Source organism: Hemiscyllium ocellatum, chromosome 20, assembly GCF_020745735.1.
Source record: "Hemiscyllium ocellatum isolate sHemOce1 chromosome 20, sHemOce1.pat.X.cur, whole genome shotgun sequence".
NCBI lineage: Eukaryota > Metazoa > Chordata > Chondrichthyes > Orectolobiformes > Hemiscylliidae > Hemiscyllium > Hemiscyllium ocellatum.
Genome location: NC_083420.1, coordinates 55,608,779 through 55,631,189, shown reverse-complemented (window position 1 = coordinate 55,631,189; position 22,411 = coordinate 55,608,779). Strand labels below are relative to the sequence as shown.

Here is a 22,411-nt window from a genome sequence, read left to right as displayed (position 1 = left end):
GAGTCCCAGAGGAGTGGAGAATGGCTAATGTAACATCCCAGTTAAAAGAAGGGAGGGAGGCAGAAAACAGGAAACTATAGGGTGGTCAGCCTGCCCGCTAAGATTCTGGTAACATTTTAGAATCCATTTTTAAGGATGAAATTGAGGAGTACTCGGAAATACAGAGGAACCTCAATGATCCAAATGACATGGGCGGGGAGTATCTTGTTCAAATAATCAAAAGTTTGCATAATACAGGTTACCAAACATCGGGGCCTTGAAACCTTTGTTCTGATAATCCAAAAGTTTGGATATTTGAGGTTCCTCTGTACATGGTAAAATAGGGCTGAGTCAGCAAAACTTTGTCAAGGAGAGGTCATGCCTGACAAATCTGTTAGAATTTGTGGTGGTAATGAACAAGTTAGACAAAGAAGAGCTACTGGATGTGATCAATTTGGATTTCAAAAAGGTCTTTGTCTGGAGGCTGCTAAATAAGAGACCACAGTGCCCAGTGGAAGATACTGGCGTGTACACAGGATTGGCTGACTGGCCGAAGGCAAAGAGCAGGGAATAAAGGGGTTTTCTTCAGGATGGTAGCTGGGGAACTATTGGATTTCCGCGGGGGTCAGCATTAGGATCACAACCATTCCACTTATATATTAATGAAGGAACGGAGGGAATTGTTAGTAAGTTTGCAGATGACACAAAGATAGGTGAATGGACAGGCAGCGTTGAGGAAGCAGGGAGGCTGCAGAAGGGCCTGGGCAGGTAGGAGAGTGGGCAAAGGAAAGGCAGGTAGAATACAATGTGGAAATTGAGAGGATAGGCACTTTGGTCGGAAGAACAGAGGTGTACACTATCTTCTGAATGGGGATAGACTTTGGAAAGGGACTTGGGACTCCTAGTTCAGGATTCTCTTAAGGTTAACATGCTGGCAGTAAGTAAGGCAACTGCAACGTTAGCATTCATTTCAACAGGCTTGAATACAAGTGCAGAGATTTACTGCTGAGGTTGTATAAAGCTCCAGTCATAGTATGTTTGGAACACTCTGAGCAATTTTAGGCCCAGATTCTAGGGAAGGATGTGCTGGCGTTGGAAGGAATCCAACCGAGATTCCCAAGAATGATCCTGGGGAAGAAGGGCTTGTCATATGAGGAACATTTGACAACTTTGGGTCTGTACTCAATGGTGTTTATGAATCATTGAACATATTTAAGACAGAGATGGATTGGTTCTTGGTTCCTGAGGAGAAATGCATTATAAATGTATTTGCACATTCTCAGAAAAGTACCACCACATCACACACACCAGAACTTGGCGGTGATTCCAAGACAGGTAGTTGGCCTGTGGCATTGAATCTCATGTTACAGGTGGCAGCAGCAGCCAGAAAGGCAGGGACAGCAGTTGTTCCCGTCAGAGGGCACACAGCACCCCACAATGTTCAGAGAGATGTATATGCTGAGCCTGATCAATGGGAAGAGACTTAGCATTAAAGCACATCAAATACAACCACAGCCACATGAGCAAAAAAATCAACAAATGGCTTTCTATGACTCTCTTGCACCTCTGTGAATCCAGTCAGAACAATAATTCCCCAGCTCTTTCATTCAAACTGGTCAAATTGTTGGCGCTGTGGACATAATAGGCAGTCCTGGCAAACATGGTATCAATTACCGATGAGACTTGCTTGAACAAAGTAGCAGCTCTCGGATTTCAGTACCTGAAATTTTCCAGCCTGTTAAATGATTCAGTCTCATCGATCCCCAAACTCTTTTGTCCTGTTCCAGCGTGGTGAGTTTCAGTCTGGCAAACCTGTGTGCTGACAGGTAAAGCCAGAACCTGGAGTTAAAGATGTCGTCCATTGCCTTTCATCAAGCTTGAATCACAGATTTACTTAGGCCCTCGGGTTTCCCATACACGATTAAACGTGTCCAAACCGGATGGAGACATTGGCAGATTGTTGCAGCTTCTTTTCATGCCAACAGTTCTTGTTTCTTCCATACACCCTGGCACACTGACAGGTTAGATTCCCTCACATGCATCTAGGGCAGCACTGTGGCTCAGTGGTTAGCACTGCTGCCTCGCAGCACCATGGAACTGGCTTCAATTCCAACCTTCAGCTAGCGCCTGCGTGGAGTTTGCACATTTGCTCCCTCTGCCTGGGGTTTTCTTCCAGTGGAGAAAGTGAGGACTGCAGATGCTGGAGATCAGAGCTGAAAATGTGTTGCTGGAAAAGCGCAGCAGGTCAGGCAGCATCCAAGGAACAGGAGATTCGATGTTTCGGGCATAAGCCCTTCTTCAGGAATGAGGAAAGTGTGTCCAGCAGGCTAAGATAAAAGGTAGGGAGGAGGGACTTGGGGGAGGGGCATTGTGCTCTAGTTTCCTCCTACAGTCCAAAGATGTGCAGGCGAGGTGGATTGACCATGTTAAATTGTCCTGGAGTGTTCAGGGATGTGCAGGCTAGGTGGGTTAGCCATGGGAAATGTGGAGTTATAGGGATAGGATGCTCTTCAGAGGGTCGGTGTGGACACGATGGGCCAAATGGCCTGCTTCCACACTGTAGGGATTCTACGAGTGATGCAAAAGTTAACATTAACGGTGGGGAAGGATTCTGCCATCACGATAACATGGCTTCAGAAAGCTCAAAGTGGCTACCAGCATTCCAAATGAGGTGCCAGCAGACACCAACTCACACCACTGGCACAGAACAACCTCACGTAGGGTGCACATGGCAAATGCTAGCTTTCCGGAGTCAGCTTGTTCATTCAGAGACAGTGTTAAGTTCATCCAACCTCAATGTCGGTCAAAGGCTGCATTCACGTCAGCTTTCAGTGATGCAAGGACGTCATTCAATTCACTTAGCTCCTCAGTTTGGTTCTGTACTTTCAATTGCAAACGGGACAGGCCACAAACAGCCTTTTACAAATTTTACAATGGATTGTGCAGAGGAAGAAATCCCAGCTCACAATGCGAGGACTCTGTGAGCTGCGGCATGCCTTGCAAATGCAAACTAATTAGATTTTGAAAGACTTCAGGGACCTGGCTCACTGTTCCAATTGGAAAACAAACGTGAAAAGAAGAAGGAGTTGCCAGATTCCACGTTGGTTCCCTGCTGATCACAGGGTCACAATGACTAATCCCTAGAGCAGGAAACTCAAAAAATAAGAGGTGCAGTCACATCTCCCAATCATTATTCAGTGATTCCGAGAAAGCACATGGGTATGGGCAGTTTCAGAACAGTGAGCACGTCTACTGCTAAAATCAGCTGAGTTCACACTCCTTTGCCATGCAACAATGACCAATTTCCCAGACTGTCCTAACAGGTTCCCCCCACCTCAGCCCAACGGAGAGCTGCCTTCCCACCAACTGGCAACCAGTCTCTCAGAAGTGGAGCTCTTTAGTTTTGTGCATTCTGCAGTTTAATTCCACAGAAGTTGCGGCAAAGTCCCTTTTGGTCAAAGTTCCCCATCAGAGATACCACACCCCACCAACTGTGTTCCCCTCCTTCAACATCCCATTCTGGATCAGTGGTGCTGGAAGAGCACAGCAGTTCAGGCAGCATTCCAACGAGCAGCGAAATCGACGTTTCGGTCAAAAGCCCTTCATCAGGAATCTTCCTTCAACATCCCATCCAGTCCCCAGTAAGTATCCAAGCTAAAAAGAATGCCTTTATTCATTTTGATGGATTATACAGTCAGAACTGCAATATCAGACGGATTACTTGTATCACGTCTGCATGTGCACACAAGACTGCACTGAGACAAATGTTTCCACAACATCAATATGAAGGCTACGTCACACTTGTATGACACACACACACACACACACACACACACACACACACACACACACACACACACACACACACACACGAAAGGATAGCATTCAGTTTAAACTAGAATTTATACTAAGGCAGGAGATTGGGAGAAACCAAGACAACACGTCAAGAACACAAAAACAGAGGGGTAGAATTCGTCTGCAATCCACTCAAAACATTAAAACATCAGGCTTCCTGGGATCTGATGAATTGTACTTCAGTGTTATCATGTTGCAATAATAGAATTCCGCCATTCTTTAGGCTTATAATGAACTAAGTCTTCTTTTACATACACCGTTTTATAATTCCAGCATTGCAGCATTCCAATTCACACAAGTTGATGTGGTTTTCACAGTGGGTCAGATTGTTCAAAAGTACTACAGTTCACCAGAAAACATCACATGACATTCTGCCATTGGCAGACTTTATTCGCCTCCCTCACAATCAGTTTTGACATTCTTTCATTCATCTGCAACATACGTCTTCAGTTTGAGGATTTAAACTGCTTCCTAATTTCCACTTTACTTTATACATTTCTATTACTAATGATTCAATATTAGAGCTTTTGCTTTTATGATGATAATTAATTTGTAAACACAACTTGCCTCAGGCTTGATCATATAATTATACTGTCAACCTGCTCTTGAAGCAGCTAGGTTCAATGCAGCAATTACCAAAAGGAAATCAAAGTATATTTTCTAATATAGTTGCTGTGGCTGCTATAATTTCCAACCACTAAATAACGAAAGACTAGCTGGAACTGAGAGTGTTTCCAATAAGTCTGCAGCTGAGAGTACTTTTTTGCCCACGTTTTTAATATTAGCAGAACATTAACACGTCTCCACAGGTGTTATGCATCTAGATGCAACACTCCTAATTCTCCTCTTTCATCTTCTTGTTGACATAACTGCACCAAGGCCAGGAAATACAATGCAGATCATCAGATGGTTTCTTTGCAAACCTTACCTTCTGCATGCCAAACTGCGGCCCCACATAGAGGGGAGGAGGAGTTTCCGTGCTGGTCAGTGAGATGTTATCTTGGCTGGGTAATTCCATTTCACGAATGACGTGTGATTTCAGCTTGCCGTATCTCTGGCTGCAGTGGCGAAGGCTCTTCCTCTGCCATTTTTGAGTGGTATCATTATCCTTGCTAACTCCAAACCAGTCGGCTGTGCCTCTGTAGAACATAACAATCAGTGATTACCACAAATGCCATTGGGTTTCTGTTGATGGACTGACACTATACCATCACTTAGGGATAATGAAATATCTTTGTAACCCTATTCCATTAGGAACTCTTTTGAAGTTGGGAGAGCACTGATTCTGCAATTTATAGATTTGTGCATTCTTACCAAGTATGGAGCAAATCAGGCACTTTTCAGAGACTTGCTCTGCACCTTGAGCAGAGAAAAAAGAACATTCAGGGTTAAATAATGCATTCTCTCTTCTCCATGTTGGTATAAGTGATTCAATTGGCCTTAAAGTAGCACATGCTGTGTGGGCCCAGTTTGAAAATCACAAGAAAAATGTAAAACACACATGGTTCTACACGTGCCTTTAAAAATTTGCTTTGCACTCTCCCTTGCCGTACCTTACATTGGAGCAATGATTCCATGCTTGGTCACCCCAGCAGATTTAAGATGGGCAGTCAATCAAAGAAATTTCAGAATGAAAGACCATTCAGTCCATTAGTACAAACTCCACATTGGATCAACCTGTGCCAATACTATTTTACCTATCTCAAACACTCAGAATAGAAAAGTACTCTAAGCATCGGCAAAATTACAGAACTAGAATCATCACTGAATCCCGACAGTATGGAAGCCATTTAACCCATCAAGTCCACATTGATCCTCTGAAGAGCATCCCACCCCCTTACCTCAACCCCATAACCCCACATTTACCACAGTTAATCCACCTAGCCTGTATGTCCCTGGACACTATGGACAATTTAGCACAGCCAATCCATCTAATCTGCACACCTTCAGAGTGTGGGAGGAAACTCAAGGAGAATGTGCAAACTCCACACAGAGTTACCGGAGGGTGGAATCAAACTCTGGCACTGTCAGGCAGCATTGCTAACATGTGCCACTTTCTCCAGCATTGATTTCTCAAATCAGTTAAGAAGCGTGAGGGTGCCCTAACAAAAATAAAGAAAACACGGACTGATCTTGACAAATTGGGTGTGGAAAGCTTGCTCGAGTCTAGAACTAGAAAGCATTGTCTTAAAACTGGCGGGGATGTGCAACTTTGGAACCCTTTGTCTCAGACAGTGGCAGATGTTGAATATTTTAAGCCGAAGTAGATGTATGTGTTAGGCAGGATATCAGGATGGATGGGAATGTGGAATTTGAACATAAACAATTCAGCCATGATCTTATTGAACGGTACAGCAGGCTCAAGGGCTGAATGGCCTACTCCTGATTTGCATGTTTGCGACTCAAGCACTTAATTTAGCAGATACTCCACTAGTAATACACAGTGCTCAGAGTGCCCAATAAAGGAATCAGCACTGTTAAACCCACCTTAACATATTGGGCTTGGCTTGGCTTAAACAGCATTTGATATTCTAACTCAAATAAAACAAATATCAAAAAACATGTCCTAATCCAAAATTCCTGCCCTCCGTCAACTCTTGGAACAATGGATACAATCTTAAGTTTTGTTTTGAGCTGTTTGTTCAAATTCTTTAAGTGCCTCTGATCTTTCGAGATTACTAAATTACTAGGCTTACATTGTGAGGACTTCCTTCGATTATCTCTGGTGTTATCAGTGACTCACTCTATCTGAGGCTCGACCAAAGCTTCAAAATACTTTCTATAAATTGCAATACTCCACTCACAACCAAAACATTTCTTAAACAGGCATAGCTACAATGTATTGCCTTTGTACAGGCTGCAACAATAAAAAAAAACTGGAATCCAAGTTGCTTTTCTGAATTTATGATTCTGCTTTTAAAGATCGCTCTGTTTCCTTTCCTCACTGAAGATTTAGATTATATTTTCACTTACTGCACTTCCACTCACCACTTAGTTAAACTGCTCCCCATTTATCCCATTAAAGTAGTGTTTACCATGCACCAATATCTCTTAACTTGTCGGTGTGTTTACATTGTCTCGTGATTCATCCTCAGGTTTGCCTGCAGAGTTGGCTCAGCTGGAATCCGAGCTTGCATTGCCATTTCAATTAGCTCTTGGCACCCTGTTGGATTCCCTCTTGTTCTCTCTCTGGTAGAGCCAGGCAGCAGGCAACAGACCAGGTTTAATCGCTGACTATCTGAATCAATGTTTTCAGCTGCCTGTAAAGTGCCTTATGACCCCACAAAGCTTGGACTAGTCACACACCACACTTCATGCTCTCAGAACAGCACACGTCACCATCCATGTACGTAGGTGCCACTCTGTCAAATAATGTAGACTCCGTAGAAGTATTCGCGAATGAGACATCGACATTTAAGTTTTGACAGTAGTGTGAATGTGTGCAGTGGGGGTACAGTGGTCTGTTTGCATTGTACATCTCTAGATTAGATTAGATTTCCTACAGTGTGGAAACAGGCCCTTTGGCCCGATAAGTCCATACCGACCCTCTGAAGAGTAACCCACCCAGACCCATTTTCCCTTTGAGTTATGCACCTAACACTGTGGGTAACTTCGCATGGCCAATGCACCTGACCTGCACAGCTTTGGACTGTGGGAGGAAACCAGAGCACCCGGGGTGATTGTCTGTGTGGAGTTTGCACAGTTGCCTGAGGCTGGAATCGAACCTGGGACTCTGGTGCTGTGAGGCTACAGTGCTAACCACTGAGCTACCGTGTGTCTGTAAACTGCTGTATGACTCTATCAATGAATCAAATCTTGTCAAGATCGTTTTGACCTCAGGCAAAGCATACTCAATTTTCCTTCGATTGTTCACTTAAACATATTAATTTGGATTGTAGCGAAATGTTACAAAAACAGTAACAAAATTTAATTAAATGTGAGAGACTTAATGTGTCATCAAGGAACATGTAATCTGGAAACTCTCTGTATTTGAAGAATTTCTACTTGTTAAAAGACTTGTTCATACCTGTCGCTTATCTTAAGTCACTTTCCATGTAGTGTTGGAAGTCTGTACCTTACTGCTAACAGAGAACAAGAGTGTTATTGAAGGCACAGAATCCTTTTCTCATTGGAACACCCACATCCCAAAACCTTTATTTGTTGTTGTTCGTGTTGGCAGATTTAATAGTCTGCCAAACAACAAGGAATTCTAAAAGAAATGGAGTCAGAATGATTGAACAATGCACCCCTAGGAACAAGTGTAACTGTTCTCTTCATAAAGGTGTTAAGTTAAAGACTTGCTTTGGCGCACACCTGTTGCTCATTTGTTTTCTATTTAATGCTGAAAAGATTATCCATGATGGGTTATACATTATTGACCTGAATTAAGTTTCATCCTTTATCTATGGCTCTCTTTTTAGGCCATCTGGATAGTTCGTCACAGATAATAACTCATTCTTCTCAAACTCTCTTCTCCTGGTTACTTAAACCGTGGCTTACTAATGTGAGTACTGACATCACTCAACATAAGGCTGTAATTGGTGGAGGTGGTTACTCCTGTTGAAAAATGTGTTGCTGGAAAAGCACAGCAGGTCAGGCAGCATCCAAGGAGCAGGAGAATCGATGTTTCGGGCATAAGCCCTTCTTCAGGAATGAGGAAGGTGTGCCAAGCAGGCTAAGATAAAAGGTAGGGAGGAGGGACTTGGGGGAGGGGCGTTGGGAATGTGATAGGTGGAAGGAGGTTAAGGTGAGGGTGATAGGCTAGAGAGGGGGTGGGGGCGGAGAGGTCAGGAAGATGATTGCAGGTTAGGAAGTTGGTGCCGAGTCCGTGGGTTGGGACTAAGAAAAGGTGGGGGGAGGGGAAATGAGGAAGCTGGGGAAATCTGCATTCATCCCTTGTGGTTGGAGGGTTCCTAGGCAGAAAATGAGGCACTCTTCCTCCAGTTACTCATGTTGCCAGCTGTTTCATCCATTTTAGATTCACTCCAGTGATTTGCCCTTTATTCATGTCCTGAAATACAGCATTTCCCTTTCGTTTTGGAAGTACTGTTTACAGTCCACCACTCTATTTCAATCCTTACGCCATTAGTTGCTAAGACTTTCCCAGGAGTACAGGCAGTCAGAAGTCACCCTGGATTCCCTACTGTAGGTATGCAGTGCAGCTAATTTTGATATCATCACTAATGGGACCACCAGGGATGTGTAGGCTAGGATGACTAGCTGTGGCGAATGTGGGGTCATGGAAATATGGTAGGGGGCTGGGTCCAGGTGAGATTATTCTTCATACATGGGATGAGGGTACCTCTGGCCAGGCCAGCATTCATTGCTCGTCCTTAATTGCCCAGAGATCAGTTAAGTGTCAAGCTCATTGCTGTGGGTCTGGAGTCGCATGTAGGCCAGACCAGGTAAAGACGGCAGTTTCCTTCCCTGAAGGACATTAGTGAACCAGACATTGTTTTCCTGACAATTGACAATGGATTCACGGTCATCATTTGAACCCGGGTTCCCAGAACACCACCTGGGTCTCTGGATTAACAGTCCAGTGATAATACCACTAGGCCATCACCACCTGCAATATGCTTCAGAGGGTCAGTGCAGATTCGATGGGCTGAGCAGCCTCTTTCCGCACTGTAGGGGTTTGATGGTTAAATGACAGTAGTCAGACACTTCATTCCTTCACTGTCAAAATCTTGGAACTCTGTTCCTGAGAGAGCTGTGGGGGTACCCACACTATGTGGACAGCATCACTTTCTTAAGGGCAATAAATGCTGGCCCAGCCAGTGACGCCCACAACGCATGAATGAGTGAAAACAGGCTGAACAAATCAGAAAGGAACACTGAGGCCAACTATAAAGGTTCACTGCTGTGTTCACTGAGTATTCATCATTCACTGGAGGTCAAATCTGGCACTTTGCTCATCTCTATAGTACCACTGTAGGTGTTGTTGTGGGTAGGGTCCCTCGGACTTAGTGACCAGGAAAAGTGAGTGCATAACATGGCCAAGGAAACAAAGTGTCAACACATTAATCCTTCTAACACATTGTAGCGTGTAGTAAGATTCTTAGTCAGCAAGGAAATTGTAACCTCAACTAACACTATCCAAAGTTCTAAAACAGAGTAAGTGAAAGTGTATGTGGCCAAAACAGCATAAATAGTCTGGTGGAGGGGGTGGTGCTGGTTGGATTAGTTGACTGGAGTGGATCAGATTGGTTCCATGTGTATCATGTTTGATGCCTATTCCTGTGGGATGGATTTGGATCTAGCCTCTGTTTGCTATCCATGGAGAATGTGGTGCTGGGAGTACAAACTGCCCAGGAGAAGAGAACGCAAAGCAAAAGACTGTCCAGATGTTGATGTTACTCGCCCACATGTTGAAGCAGCAGTCTCCAACTCCCACTAACTCAATTGGTGCACGCAAAGCTATTAGTTCAAACAGCACACCAACTGACCTTCTGTCAAATTATTGACATTGGAAAGAGTGCATCATTTATAGAGAAAATTAACAATGCAAACCACTGCAAATAAAATGAAGTTGTGTTCTCTTAAAAATCTAATAAAAGCTGAGTGAATAGGTGGTGAGGTCAAAGTTTAACTGGTCTTCAATGCTGTAGGCAAAATCTTATCTCTACCTTATTTTAATTGATTGGTAAAGTCAGCCAAAGTTTATAGATATATCACCTCTTGGATTATTTAATATATTTACTACTTGAGAGATAGTTACTCAGAATAAATGGAGACTATCGCTGCATCTTGTACTTACATCACTTAAAAAGTACAAATTTGACTGCCATGTTAGATGGGAAATACCTTGTAAATATAAAAGGTTTTTGTTATATAACAATCAATTAATCTGTCATATCTAATATAAATAATCCACAATTATTCATAAGAAAACATCAAAGTGTACCTGAACACAGTATTCAATTCATAAATAAGCACACACAATAGGTTTGGATCAAATTACTCTGCCATTTCAACACAAGCCTTTGCCGGTTTAGTTTAAATTGGTTAACAACACTGTTAAAGTAACAAAGAAATTTGATACCACTGTGTTGAGCACTTATATGAAAACAAAATGTATGAAGGCAATTTCAAAACTAACACGTAAAACCTGAGAAAGGAAGTATTCACTAGAATATTTTCTGTAGTTTTCCTCGGCCGACTTTTAGAAGTTGTACTAGGAGAATGCAAAATGGAATTAATATTTTAGGAATTAACTACAGATTTTCTATTATTACTAAAGCTACTTGATTGTGTATGTCTGAGCATATCAATCAGCGCTTACAGCGATAGATATTGGGATAGGTAGTGCTTTAAGCCTTATGCTATTGGAAAATCTGTCCCAGATAAGTAATGAGCTTAGCCAAGGTAGGGTGAGTGAAGGAGTTATTGTTCCTGGCATCAATTGTGCACAGTGCTGCGCTCTTGCTAAATTTACTGCACCCATCTTGCTGCACACTGCGTAATCCAATGTAAATGAGGAAGTTTGTTAACATTAATTAGGAGTGCAACATTAATAATCTATGTGAGATCAAATTCTAAAAAAAAGGGATACGAAACATTTCCCTGGAAAAATAACAACAATGCTTTAATACTGATGACACCAAAATCAGAGGTGTAGTGGACAGTGAGGAAGGTATAACAAGTCCTTGATCAGATTGGCAGAGGAGTGGCAGATGGAGTTTAATTTAGATAAATGTGAGCTGCTGCATTTTGGGAAAGTAAAACTTAATGGAAGGCTCCTAGGAAATGTTGCCAAACAAAGAGACCTTGGGTGCAGGCTCATAGTTCCTTGAGGGTGGAGTTGCAGGTGGACATGGGAGTAAAGAAGATACTGGATTTTATTGGTCAATGGATCGAGTATAGAAGTTGGGATGTCACGTTGCAGCTCCACAGAACTTTTGGAATATTGCATTCAATTCTGGGTTCCCTGCAATAGGAAAGGATGTGGTGAAACTTGAAAGGCTTGAGCAAGGATTTAGAAGGATGTTGACAGAGTTGGAGGGTTTGAGCTATAGAGAGAGGACTGGTGCAATTTTCTCTGGAGCATCGGAGGCTGAGGGGTGACCTTATAGAGGCATATAAAATCATGAGGGGGACAGATATAATGAATAGCCGAGGTCTTTTCCCAGAGTAGGCGAGTCCAAAACCAGAGGGCATAGGTCTAAGGCGAGAGGGGAAAGATTTCAAAGAGGCTGAGGGAACAACTTTTTCAGGCAAAAGGTGATGTATGGAATAAGATGCCAGAGGAAGTGGTGTAGGCTGGTCCACTTACAACACTGAAAAGGCATCTGGAAGGATACGTGAACAAAAAACATTTAGAGGGATATATGCCAAATGTTAGCAGATGGAATTAGAGTATATCTGCTTGGCACAAGCAAGATGCACTGAAGGGTCTGTTCCCGTGCTGTACGTCTCTATGATTATGACTCAACACTAGAAACTCTAAAAAGATGGCCTCCAAAAATCAACAAAGGAACTTCTATAACTTCAGCTGCAAACAAGGCAGAGAGTCTGGAATAAATTGGAATAATAATAAAAAGTGCTAGAAATTTTCAGCAGGTTAGACAGCTTCTGAATGCACAGAAAATATTCACTTGAGGACACACCGCCCAAACATAGTTTGGCATTAATCGAACCCCTTGGTCTACTGTTCTCTTTGCTGTTTGCCTGAGATGACAATCAAAAAGGTGGGTGGGGTGAGTTGGAAACACCATACACTGGACAACACATGTCTAGAGGCTGCACTGGAGTCTGATGAACGGTGACAGGAATTGTATCTGAGGCAAAGAAACTTAGAGAAGCCACAAACACTGAAGATGACAACAGTCTGCAACAAGACACAGGAAGGCCTAGCAGAACGGGCAAGCAAGTGAAGGTCAAATTTAATTCCAGGAAATGAGACGTGATGCATTACAGTGGAGGGATATTTAATGAGGGATTTTAGCTACAAAGGTAAGGCTGGTGCAGCCCTCTTCGAGGTGAATGAGATTGAGGGGAGATTTGATAGAAGTGTGCAAGACCACGTCAGGTTTGGGTGATCTAGACAAGGAAAAGTTATTCCCATTAGCTAGTGGTGTAAAAGCTGGGGACACAGATTTAACGTTTTGAACAAGAGATGTTTGGGGGTTGGGGTGCAGAGTTTTGAGCAAGAACCTTTTCTCTTCACCCCACTCACACAAATAGCAATGCCCGGAACTCTTTTGCCCATCAGGGTGGTGGAATGATTTTAAAAGGATCTTGGATTATAGGAAATTAGACATGTTGTGCCAAGGGTGGAGGACATGTAGCCGACAGGGCTTCTTTACAGAGAGGTTGCATTGACTTGATGGGCCAAATAGCCTTCTCCTGGGATGTGATGGCTCTACGACACCTACATTCAGCAATTTACCTGAAATAAAATACAAATGATCATATCTTATTAAACCCCGTTTATGTTTTTGGCTATTAAGAGATCTATACAAGATGTACATTAATGTCTAAATGATTTCCCTAAGTGAGTTAACTTTTTGATATCATTTACTGAAGTTTTAAACACTCTGAATTTGAAGATACTGGATAAGGACAGAATATTTATTGGTTATGATCAGCACTTAGTTGCATCCTGAAATCTTATCTTAAATTTATAGGTCGCCTCTTAAACTAGACAAAACGGGCCTGTTAAGTGATTGCTGCACGGTTTGTGGAACATTATTTACGGTTAGTTTCACGATAACGTTGAAGTCATCGGTAGGAAGCGTAATTGGCTGAACAATAGAGCAAAGTTTTCACCTTAACCTTCATAATTACCATAATGTGCAGCTGTCAGTGTTGGACTGGAGTGGACAGGGTCAGAAGTCACACGATACGGGATTATAGTCCAACAGGTTTATTTGGAATCACAAGCTTTCAGAGCGCTGTTCCTTCATCAGGTGAAGTGTCAACCAAGGAATCAAAGACAGATCAAGGGTGTTGGAGGAGGGCAGGTGCAGTGCAATGGCTTCAAGCTCCACGTTCAATATGGGAGAGTGGAGTAATGCAGCAAAGGGGGGTTCGGGAGCTCATGTTGGGGGGGGGGGGGGGGGGGGGGGGGGGGAGTGGAGAGTGGAGAGCAGACTGTTGCTGAGGGAAAGCACAAAGTGAGGTCCAAGTGGCTGTCGGATTGAGGCCAGAGAAAGAGCAGGCAATTCTAACAGATTCCAACAGCAGCTGTTGCCTCCAGGCTCTCAGTCACACAGCCAGACTCTACTGCTGCGTTGCTAGGAGTAAATTGGCACTGGTTTTACTTTGGGGCTGTCATGAATACAATATCGAGGTTTTCTACTCATCAACAAGTGAGCTGTGTTTTGTTTTTGTAGGTTTCTTTCAACACTTGCAGGCTCAGTAGTTAGCACTGCTGCCTCACAGCGCTAGGGACCCGGGTTCAATTCCAATCTCGGGCGACTGTGTGTCGAGTTTGCACATTCTACCTGTGTCTGCGTGGGTTTCCTCCAGGTGCTCCAGTTTCCTCCCACAGTCCAAAGATATACAGGTTAGGCGGATTGGGGCATTTTAGCATGGCCATTGTGTCCAGGGGACGTGCAGGTTAGGCAGATTAATTGTGGGAAATGCAGGTTTACAGGGATGGGGTGTGGGTGTGGGGGGGGGGGGGGGGGTGGAAATGAGTGGTCTTGGCAAGATGCTCTTCAGAGGGTCGTTGTGGACTCGATGGGACCAATGGCCTGTTCCATATGTAGGGATTCAATGATTTACATTGCACACATTACAAAGTAAGACATTCTCAAGTGCAACATCGAAGGTATCTTTACCTGAAGGCTACAAAGAAGAGAAAGAGGCACATTACAGAAGGAGAAAGAGGCACGTTATAAAGATCTCCGTAAAAGACGAACTTTAGAGATAGAGAGCGCGTGAGCGAGAGCGAGAGAGAGAGAGAGGGAGTCTCTGAGGTATTCCACAGTTTAGTGATAAGCTGAAATGAGGCATGATCACCAATGCTGAAACAACCAAGAACAGGACGATGCAGGAGACCAGGACAATGGAGATCTTCAAAGACTTGTCAGGCCAGAAGACTCTGCAGATGGGAGAGGGTGGTAGGTAGAGTTGTGGTCCTGGCGTGATGATTTTAAATTGAGCCATTGATGGTTTGAGCCAAAGGTCAGACAGCACGGCAGCAATGACAAAGAGAGTTGGAGCAGGTTAAGGTGAAGTGGTTTGGATGAACACGGGTACTATTTATGTGAAATTGCTTGTGTGTTTGTGACCACAGAGCAGCACAAGACAGGTTGCAGAAGTTTTGCTAATCATTAAGGACTGCAGCTGCACCGCTGGTTTTAAAATGGAAAGACATACAGAACGAAAAAAAACCGAACAGAATTTACCACGTCACTCTGAACACAAGTTATGTTAGGCGGATGACGGGAGGTCTATCGGTAGACTATCAAGGCAATCCAAGCAAGAAAGGCACGGATAATGGTTTCCTGAACTGATGAGCTCAGGCAGGGTCAGAGTCAGAGATGACACTTAGGAGTGGGCACTCCTGGTGATGATGTGGCTACAGACCCCAATGGTTATTGACACTCTTACTCAGCTTAAAGCCAACAATTAGAGTCACCCAAGAACTGGAAACTATTAAGTGATGAACAAGAGCAGGCATTGCAGGATGACAGACAGCAACAAAGTTAAATATACATCAACAAGCAATTAAGGTTACACTGAGGTTATTAGTAGAGTCAAAATTTGAAATGGTGCCAGAGAGGGTTAGAAGCTTGATTTCTGTTTGTGAGCTTTGTTTTTGGGGGGTGGGGGGGGACACAGAAGCGGAGGGTGAGAGGGAGAGAGAGCGATAAGTGGGAAGAACTGGGGGGGTTGGGCATGGGAAGGAGGGAAAGGATGTGAAGAAAAGGGAAGGGTGGGAAGAAAGGTGGAGGGTGGAAAGAAGGATGAGAGGGGAGAGGTGGAGAGAGTGAGAGAGGTAAAAAGAGGCGGAAAATGGGCAAACCCAATCACGTCCGAGGTATCAACTCTTTTGGGAAACGTCGTATGTAAAGCTTTCATATCGGGGTCTGTTCAAAGGGCACATCTGAAGTGCTTCTGGTCACATCCGGTAAATTCCAAATACACAGTCTGCTTGGACAATGCTTTGGCACACTCTCCCTGGCCTTCTGAATCTACCAGAAGCTGCCCAGAGGCAACAATTGAGAATAACTTTACAACTGTGAATTTAATGCTCCCATTCACGCAAAAGAAAACTGAAAGGGCAGGATTTCTCAAGCTCAGAAGGATGACCATCAACGCTCCGAACCCCTTTCCTGAAGTTCGGAGTAGAGTTGCAGGTTTGCAGCTATGGAAAAAGGGGTCTCGCCCCTGCTTAATGTACAGAATTGGACAGCCACAACTGCTCGTAGTCAATTCAGGATAAATTCATGCAAGAATTTTTCCACAGGCTCTGCATTCCAAAATTCAAATCACTTACTCTGAGACATCGTAGTTATACCAAGTATGGCATAAAACAAACTGAAGGAAATGATCTTTAACTTCAGCTTTTTTCTACTTAGATGGCAGCAACTCTTCATTACCACTTTGTATATATTTGTCACCTTTGGGTGCTAGTGGGAAAGTGAGAAATCCTTTTCCAGGGGCTCACTAACTTCATACCAATACACCATGTTAGCGGGGGGATCCAACTTCCTTACATGGTTTTGAAATTCCACAGGGATTCTTTTCCGTTGAAACTCTGGCAGGAGATCGGCAGACCTCCAGGAAAATAATCTAAATAGCTGAAAAATTGCTGCCTGCACCATTTCCCTGGAAGCCCCAAGGCAGTAATTGAATACTGGTGGGACTTCCATAGAATTTCACAGCTTGGGTCTTAAGAAGTAGTTTCCTTTCTCTCAAAACTTTGTCAGTCATTTTGATGAAAGTGAACTGTGGGCATATTCGTTGACCTTAACAATTAGTCATTAACATTACTCAAGTTTCTAGTTCATCCACTGTAGACTGAAAATATTAAATGGATGTGACCAGTTAATGGCCCATCATTAACTGCAGGGAACTAGGAGCACTTTCCATGATCTTCTGGAGCTAGGCTTTTTATTTTAAAATATAAATGTATTCGGGGAGCTCAAGCTGCAAAGAAAATATGAGATTGCACATGCCTTGTATATTTCACAAATTATACCATATAAGCTTTAATTCTGATCTCAGTAAGACCCAAGTGTAGGAATCATAGGAATGTCTGTCTTGAGCATACTGGAAAAGCATTATTCATTTTAAAACATTGCATTCTAAGGGGTAACATGGCATTGCATTAAGTTGCTTGTTAAGAGATGGATCCAAAAGGTGGCTTTGTAAATAGTGATCCAGACAGTCTTGCATGACATGGTTAAACATCACACAACACCAGGTTATAGTCCAACAGGTTTAATTGGAAGCACTAGCTTTCAGAGTGCTGCTCCTTCATCACTCCAGCACCAGCATCTCCAAATGTATGACATGGGGCACATCAATGATACAGATCATAGCCAGCAACACACTATCTTGGATTAGATTGGGATGGGGTGTAGGGGTGGGTGCAGTGCCCAAAGACAGAAGACACAATGCCAAATAGCTCCAGTGTTCCCTCATTATGTTGTGGCAGAAACATACAAAACAAGTCGGCCATTAGCCAGACATCTTAACTGGAAATGGCTAGCATCTGATGATTAGATGGGAAAGTGTGCAACACAGCTGTGATTCATTCTGCAGCTGAGCACCTTGTTGGCAATATTCAGGACAAACATTCATCACGTGTGAGGTACTTATAGAGTCAGAGAGATGTACAGCACAGAAACAGACCCTTTGGTCCAACCTAATCTGGTCCCATTTGCCAGCACCTGGCCCATATCCCTCTAAATTCTTCCTATTTGTATACCCATCCAGATGTCTTTTAAATAATGCAATTGTACCAGCCTCCATCGCTTCCTCTGGTAGCTCATTCCACACACGTACCACCCTCTGTGTGAAAATGTTGCCCTTTAGTTCCCTTTTATATCTTTCCCCTCTAAGCTTAAACCTATACTCTCTAGTTCTGGACTCCTCCATTCCAGGGAAAAGACCTTGTCTATTTATCCTATCCATGCCTCTCATGGTTTTAGAAGCACTGGAGGACTGTGGACCAGCCTGTGCTAAGTGGAAGTGATCAGATGAGGAAGAATTGGGATATAAAAAAGGAGATTACACATTGAACGACAATGTGAGATGAATGTGATATGTATGATCTTGAGCAGAAGCCTAAACTCCAGCAAAGCTGCAATGTGACTAAGCTGATCCCAATGCCCCCATCACTCAGAAAGCCACCTCATTGTTCTTGCAATGTCAGAAGCAAATGTCACCACTGGCAAATTCTCCGCTGAGCCACACACCAACCCAGCCTGGACACTTTCGTTCATTCACTTGTGGAATGTGAGCATTGTTGTCTGGGTCCAACAGTTACTGTCCATCCTGAGTGCTCTCGAGAAGGTGGTAGTGACCTGCCTTCTTGAACTGCTGCAGTCCCTGGGCTGTAGGTTGATCTATAATGCTGTTAGGGAGGGAATCGCTGCATATTGACCAAAAGTGGTTCGGTGGTTAGCACTGCTGCCTCACAGTGCCAGGGACCCAGGTTCGATTCCAGCGTTGGGCGACTGCCTGTGTGGAGTTTGCACACTCTCCCCGTCCCTCCCACAGTCCAAAGATGGGCAGGTTAGGTGAATTGGCCATGTTAAATTGTCCTATAGTGTCAAGGGATGTGTAGATTAGGTGCATTTGTCAGGGGAAATGCAGAGTAATAGGGAAGGGGAACAGGCCTGGGTGGGATACTCTTTGGAGGGGGGAGTGTGGACTGTTTGGGCCAAAGGCCTGTATCCACACGGTAAGGATTCTATGATTCGAACAACAAAGTATGATGGTGCATTTCCAAAGTCTGGATGGGTGACTGGTTTGGAGGGGAACTTGCAGGTGGTGGTTTTCCCATACATCTGCAGCTCGTGGATTTGGAAGATGCTGCCTAGGGATCGGTTGTTGAATTTCTGCAGTGCAACGTGTACATCACTGGGTCAACATTTCCGACCGACACCGCATGGACCACAATGGTTTAACTTGGCTGACAACCATCTTCTCGAGGGTAATTAGGGATGGGCAACAAATACTGGCCTGGCTTGCAGTGTCCTCCATTATAAACGTACAGTGCATCCTGTAAAATGTACTAAAAAAGAAGCTGGAAGCTGTCAGCTGCCGCTTTGCTCTGAGCATCGATGGGTCAAGATATCAGGTGACCAGCAGATGCCAACGCAGGACTGGTGACACGGTAGCCCTGCAAAAAATCCACCCCCTCAACACTGCGGAAGGCCTGAAACCAGACACTTCTTCATTGTAACCTCCCATGTGAGCAACAGTGTGCAGAGCAATTCCATCCTGCCCTGGGCTCCCACACCTGTCCTATCATGTCAACAAGCTGAACACCTGAGCATCTGTTTCCACTGGAAACAACTGCAAAGTGTAAACAGAGTCCTGATCAGTGTGAATGAGTTCACTGATTGCAAGGGAGAGGTAATTCTGTCAATGCCTTGGGTTTGTTCATTACAGATGGAGAGACAAACAAACATTTGGAGTTTGACTTTCCCAACAGCGCCAAAGACTGTGCAGAACCAAATTGTTTTGGTGCCCTAAGTATGGAAAGATGTTATGAATAAAGTATACTTTTGAAATCAAAAATATTCTGTTTTCACACCACTACAGACAAACACAACAAGGTCACACTGTAAAATTACACAGCCAGCCCATCAGAAATACTGGCACAATGATTCAAGAGCTAACCGAATGACACACTGAACTGCAGGTGGAGAAGAGATTCCCGTTAACATCACTGACTCTACAAGTGGCCTCAATATTCCTGAATGAGGGGCAGGAACCGCGTTCCTGATCAATGATTTCTGGTGTGCGGCTATCTAGTCAACACAGTAACAGGCTAGCAGTCTCGCTTGAGGGGTTTCTCGGAGCCTAACTGTTCGCCAAATTGTGTAGGTGTCACTTGGCAAGATATTACTGGATGGCACCTGGCACTAGTAACAGTTTACCCCCTATCAAAGCAGCATCAACTTCACAACTTGAAACTGGCACAAAGAAAAATGCAAAATTCACAGCCACGCTCTTCAAATTCAAATTTTAAAAATGCTTCATTACCTGATTCTGCAGCTAAAAGGGTTTGCTAAAAACTACTCCAAGCTCATTGCCATTCCTTCAAACACAAGACACTTGCTAGAATAAATTGTGGAATTTCATTAAGTTAGAACTATAGATTATTAAATTGCTTGAACTTTCAATAATGGCAGCAATAAAAATCAGCTACAATAAACACTGAATGAAGAAAAAAGTAAACATGATTGTTTAAGATTCACCAGCTATAAAGATATGTTACTGGTGTGGACAGTGTCTCAGGAGCAGATGCCGGTAAAGGCATCCAGCCTGTTTATTTGATCTAATAACCTATTTTGCCATTAAACTAGCAATTAAGGAGTGCAATTCATTCATTCATGAACTAACAAACAAGAAATAAACAGGTTAAAAGACATACACTCAGTAAATTATGCAGATCAGACATTTAAATCAGAATGCTGCACAACAGTGCACACATGCTGCCTTCACATTTAGTGAGCGAGTCTGACTTTTTAGACAAACACAAAGTGAATAGAACTTACAGTACCTGCTCAGTATTAGGGAAGGCATGCCAGCTCTCTAAAGATGTCATGACTTGTCCAAGTTCTTATTTTACATATGTTTTTCGTTGTTAAAACATCTTAAGCCATCGAGTTTTACTTCGGAGCAAAACCTTTACATCACTTCAGACATTTTTCCTGCAGTATTCCATTCACAGCCCCCTTGTATTTTGTTTTAAAAATGTTCTGTCGCTCCCTATTCCAGTTGTTCCAGGACGATTCTTTAGACCAGACATCAGAAGACTAAATGTGTGTGACGATTCAGGGCGGCAGCTATAAAGAGCTGGCCTCTTTTGGTTTAGAGATAGCAAAACATATGTGAAAGGAGGCAAGACCCGCCTGGAAAGTCACATGGTTCCTTTCTGTCTCGCATGCCATAGATTTTTGTGGTAAAAACAAAAGACCATTTAACCAAGGCAGTCATGCTTTTAAACACAGGTGTCAAAAAGTTCATTGCATGCACGTAATCATTCAATTAACTGATTGCATATCTGGCAGCAAAGCAGAGAGGTTCTGGTCATTTCTCCTTGTCTCTTGATGGAAGACTTTTTAACGGTTTATTTGAAGGATTCTGAACAACTGCCGGGATCCTGCCTCACAGCTGCATGTTTCATCATGTTCATTGCAAGGTTTTAAAGCGGTCAGGCCTTCAAAGAGCTGGAAGTAAAATGCGCGCCCAAAACGAGCCCAAATGCAAATCTGCAAGACTATTAAAAATGTGGCGTAAACATCCAACAACTTCAAATGGCCAGTTATCTATTAACTGCTTCAAAGCCAAATGTGTTCAATATTAAAGGATTACTGCCCACCTTGCAATGGATCAGGAGGTTTTGCTGAAGATCTAACTCGCTAAAATAAAAATGGAATAGTGCAGGATAGATTGGCTTCACATTGGTTCCAAAGGTCAGCGTAACATCCAGGGCCAAAGGGCCTGTACTGCGCTGTAATGTTCTATTGCAAAGGAGATAAATGTTCCATTTATGTGAAAACTTGCAGCTTGGATCAGGGCTCAATTGCATTCTTTTCCCCATCATTTCTTGCTTAGTTATCATCACACAGTGTTGTAGTGGATCTGAAAAAGTGTTGCCTGTCCTGCAACCATACCATGCATTACAACAAATCAGAAAGGCTGTTGCCTTGGAGTCCTGCATGCTGTTACCAATTAAGGAAGGACTCGTGCACAAGTTATAGCAAGAACCATTTTGCCAAATTGCCCTCTGTATAAGCACACAGGACACGAAAGGCTGCTGGTGGGCATCCACAGCTTTGCTGTATCAGTGAAGTAGCTCACATGCTGGACACATCAAGCACAAACATTGCAGGTACCTCAGCAAGGATCTGGCAGAGAAAGACTGGTGCCTTTTCGCTGGCCTCCGACCAGCTCTGTGACCTTTTATGGGCACTGTGTTAATTCTTTCAAATCGTACCCTTCTGCTGGCGACAGGAAAAAGATGACAGAAAGCAAAAAGAAGGAAAGACAGACACATTTAAGGAGAAACACTATAGAAAGCACAGATTTAACACATTGATGACAACATAAAAACTTAAGGAGATCCAAAATACTTCTTCTCGGACCAAGATTTTTATTTTAAAGCTACAAAGTGGTCATATCCTCAGCTGATGAGCTGGTTAGGCTTAAGCAGCTACTGTGTTTAACTGACTTTCAGATGAGTTTCTATCTTCTGTGTTTCCAAAATATGCTTGCTGCTCTTTTCACTTTTGTTACAAGTACATTAATTCCTGAAAAAGACTGTCGAAGCATCGTCTTGCGCTCATCAGTTTAATTTGCAAGAAATACCAAAGTAAAGGGAAAACAATGTTTATACTGATTAAAACACAAAGTGTGTTTATTAGTTGACAAGTGGATT

At 43.3% G+C, this 22,411-nt stretch overlaps 1 protein-coding gene across 6 annotated transcripts in view; it reads right to left on the bottom strand.

Annotated features, from left to right (window-relative positions):
- LOC132825531 (inactive rhomboid protein 1-like) overlaps positions 1-22,411 on the bottom strand; it is a 366,299-nt gene that overhangs the window by 80,368 nt on the left and 263,520 nt on the right. For 5 of the 6 annotated variants that reach the window (XM_060840891.1, XM_060840892.1, XM_060840894.1 and 2 more), the window contains one exon: positions 4,763-4,973. In XM_060840891.1, coding sequence (XP_060696874.1) covers positions 4,763-4,973 — 211 coding nt within the window. Of the gene's footprint in view, positions 1-4,762; positions 4,974-20,530; positions 20,828-22,411 lie in introns of those variants that run through there. The other variant, XM_060840896.1, reaches the window with a different exon arrangement.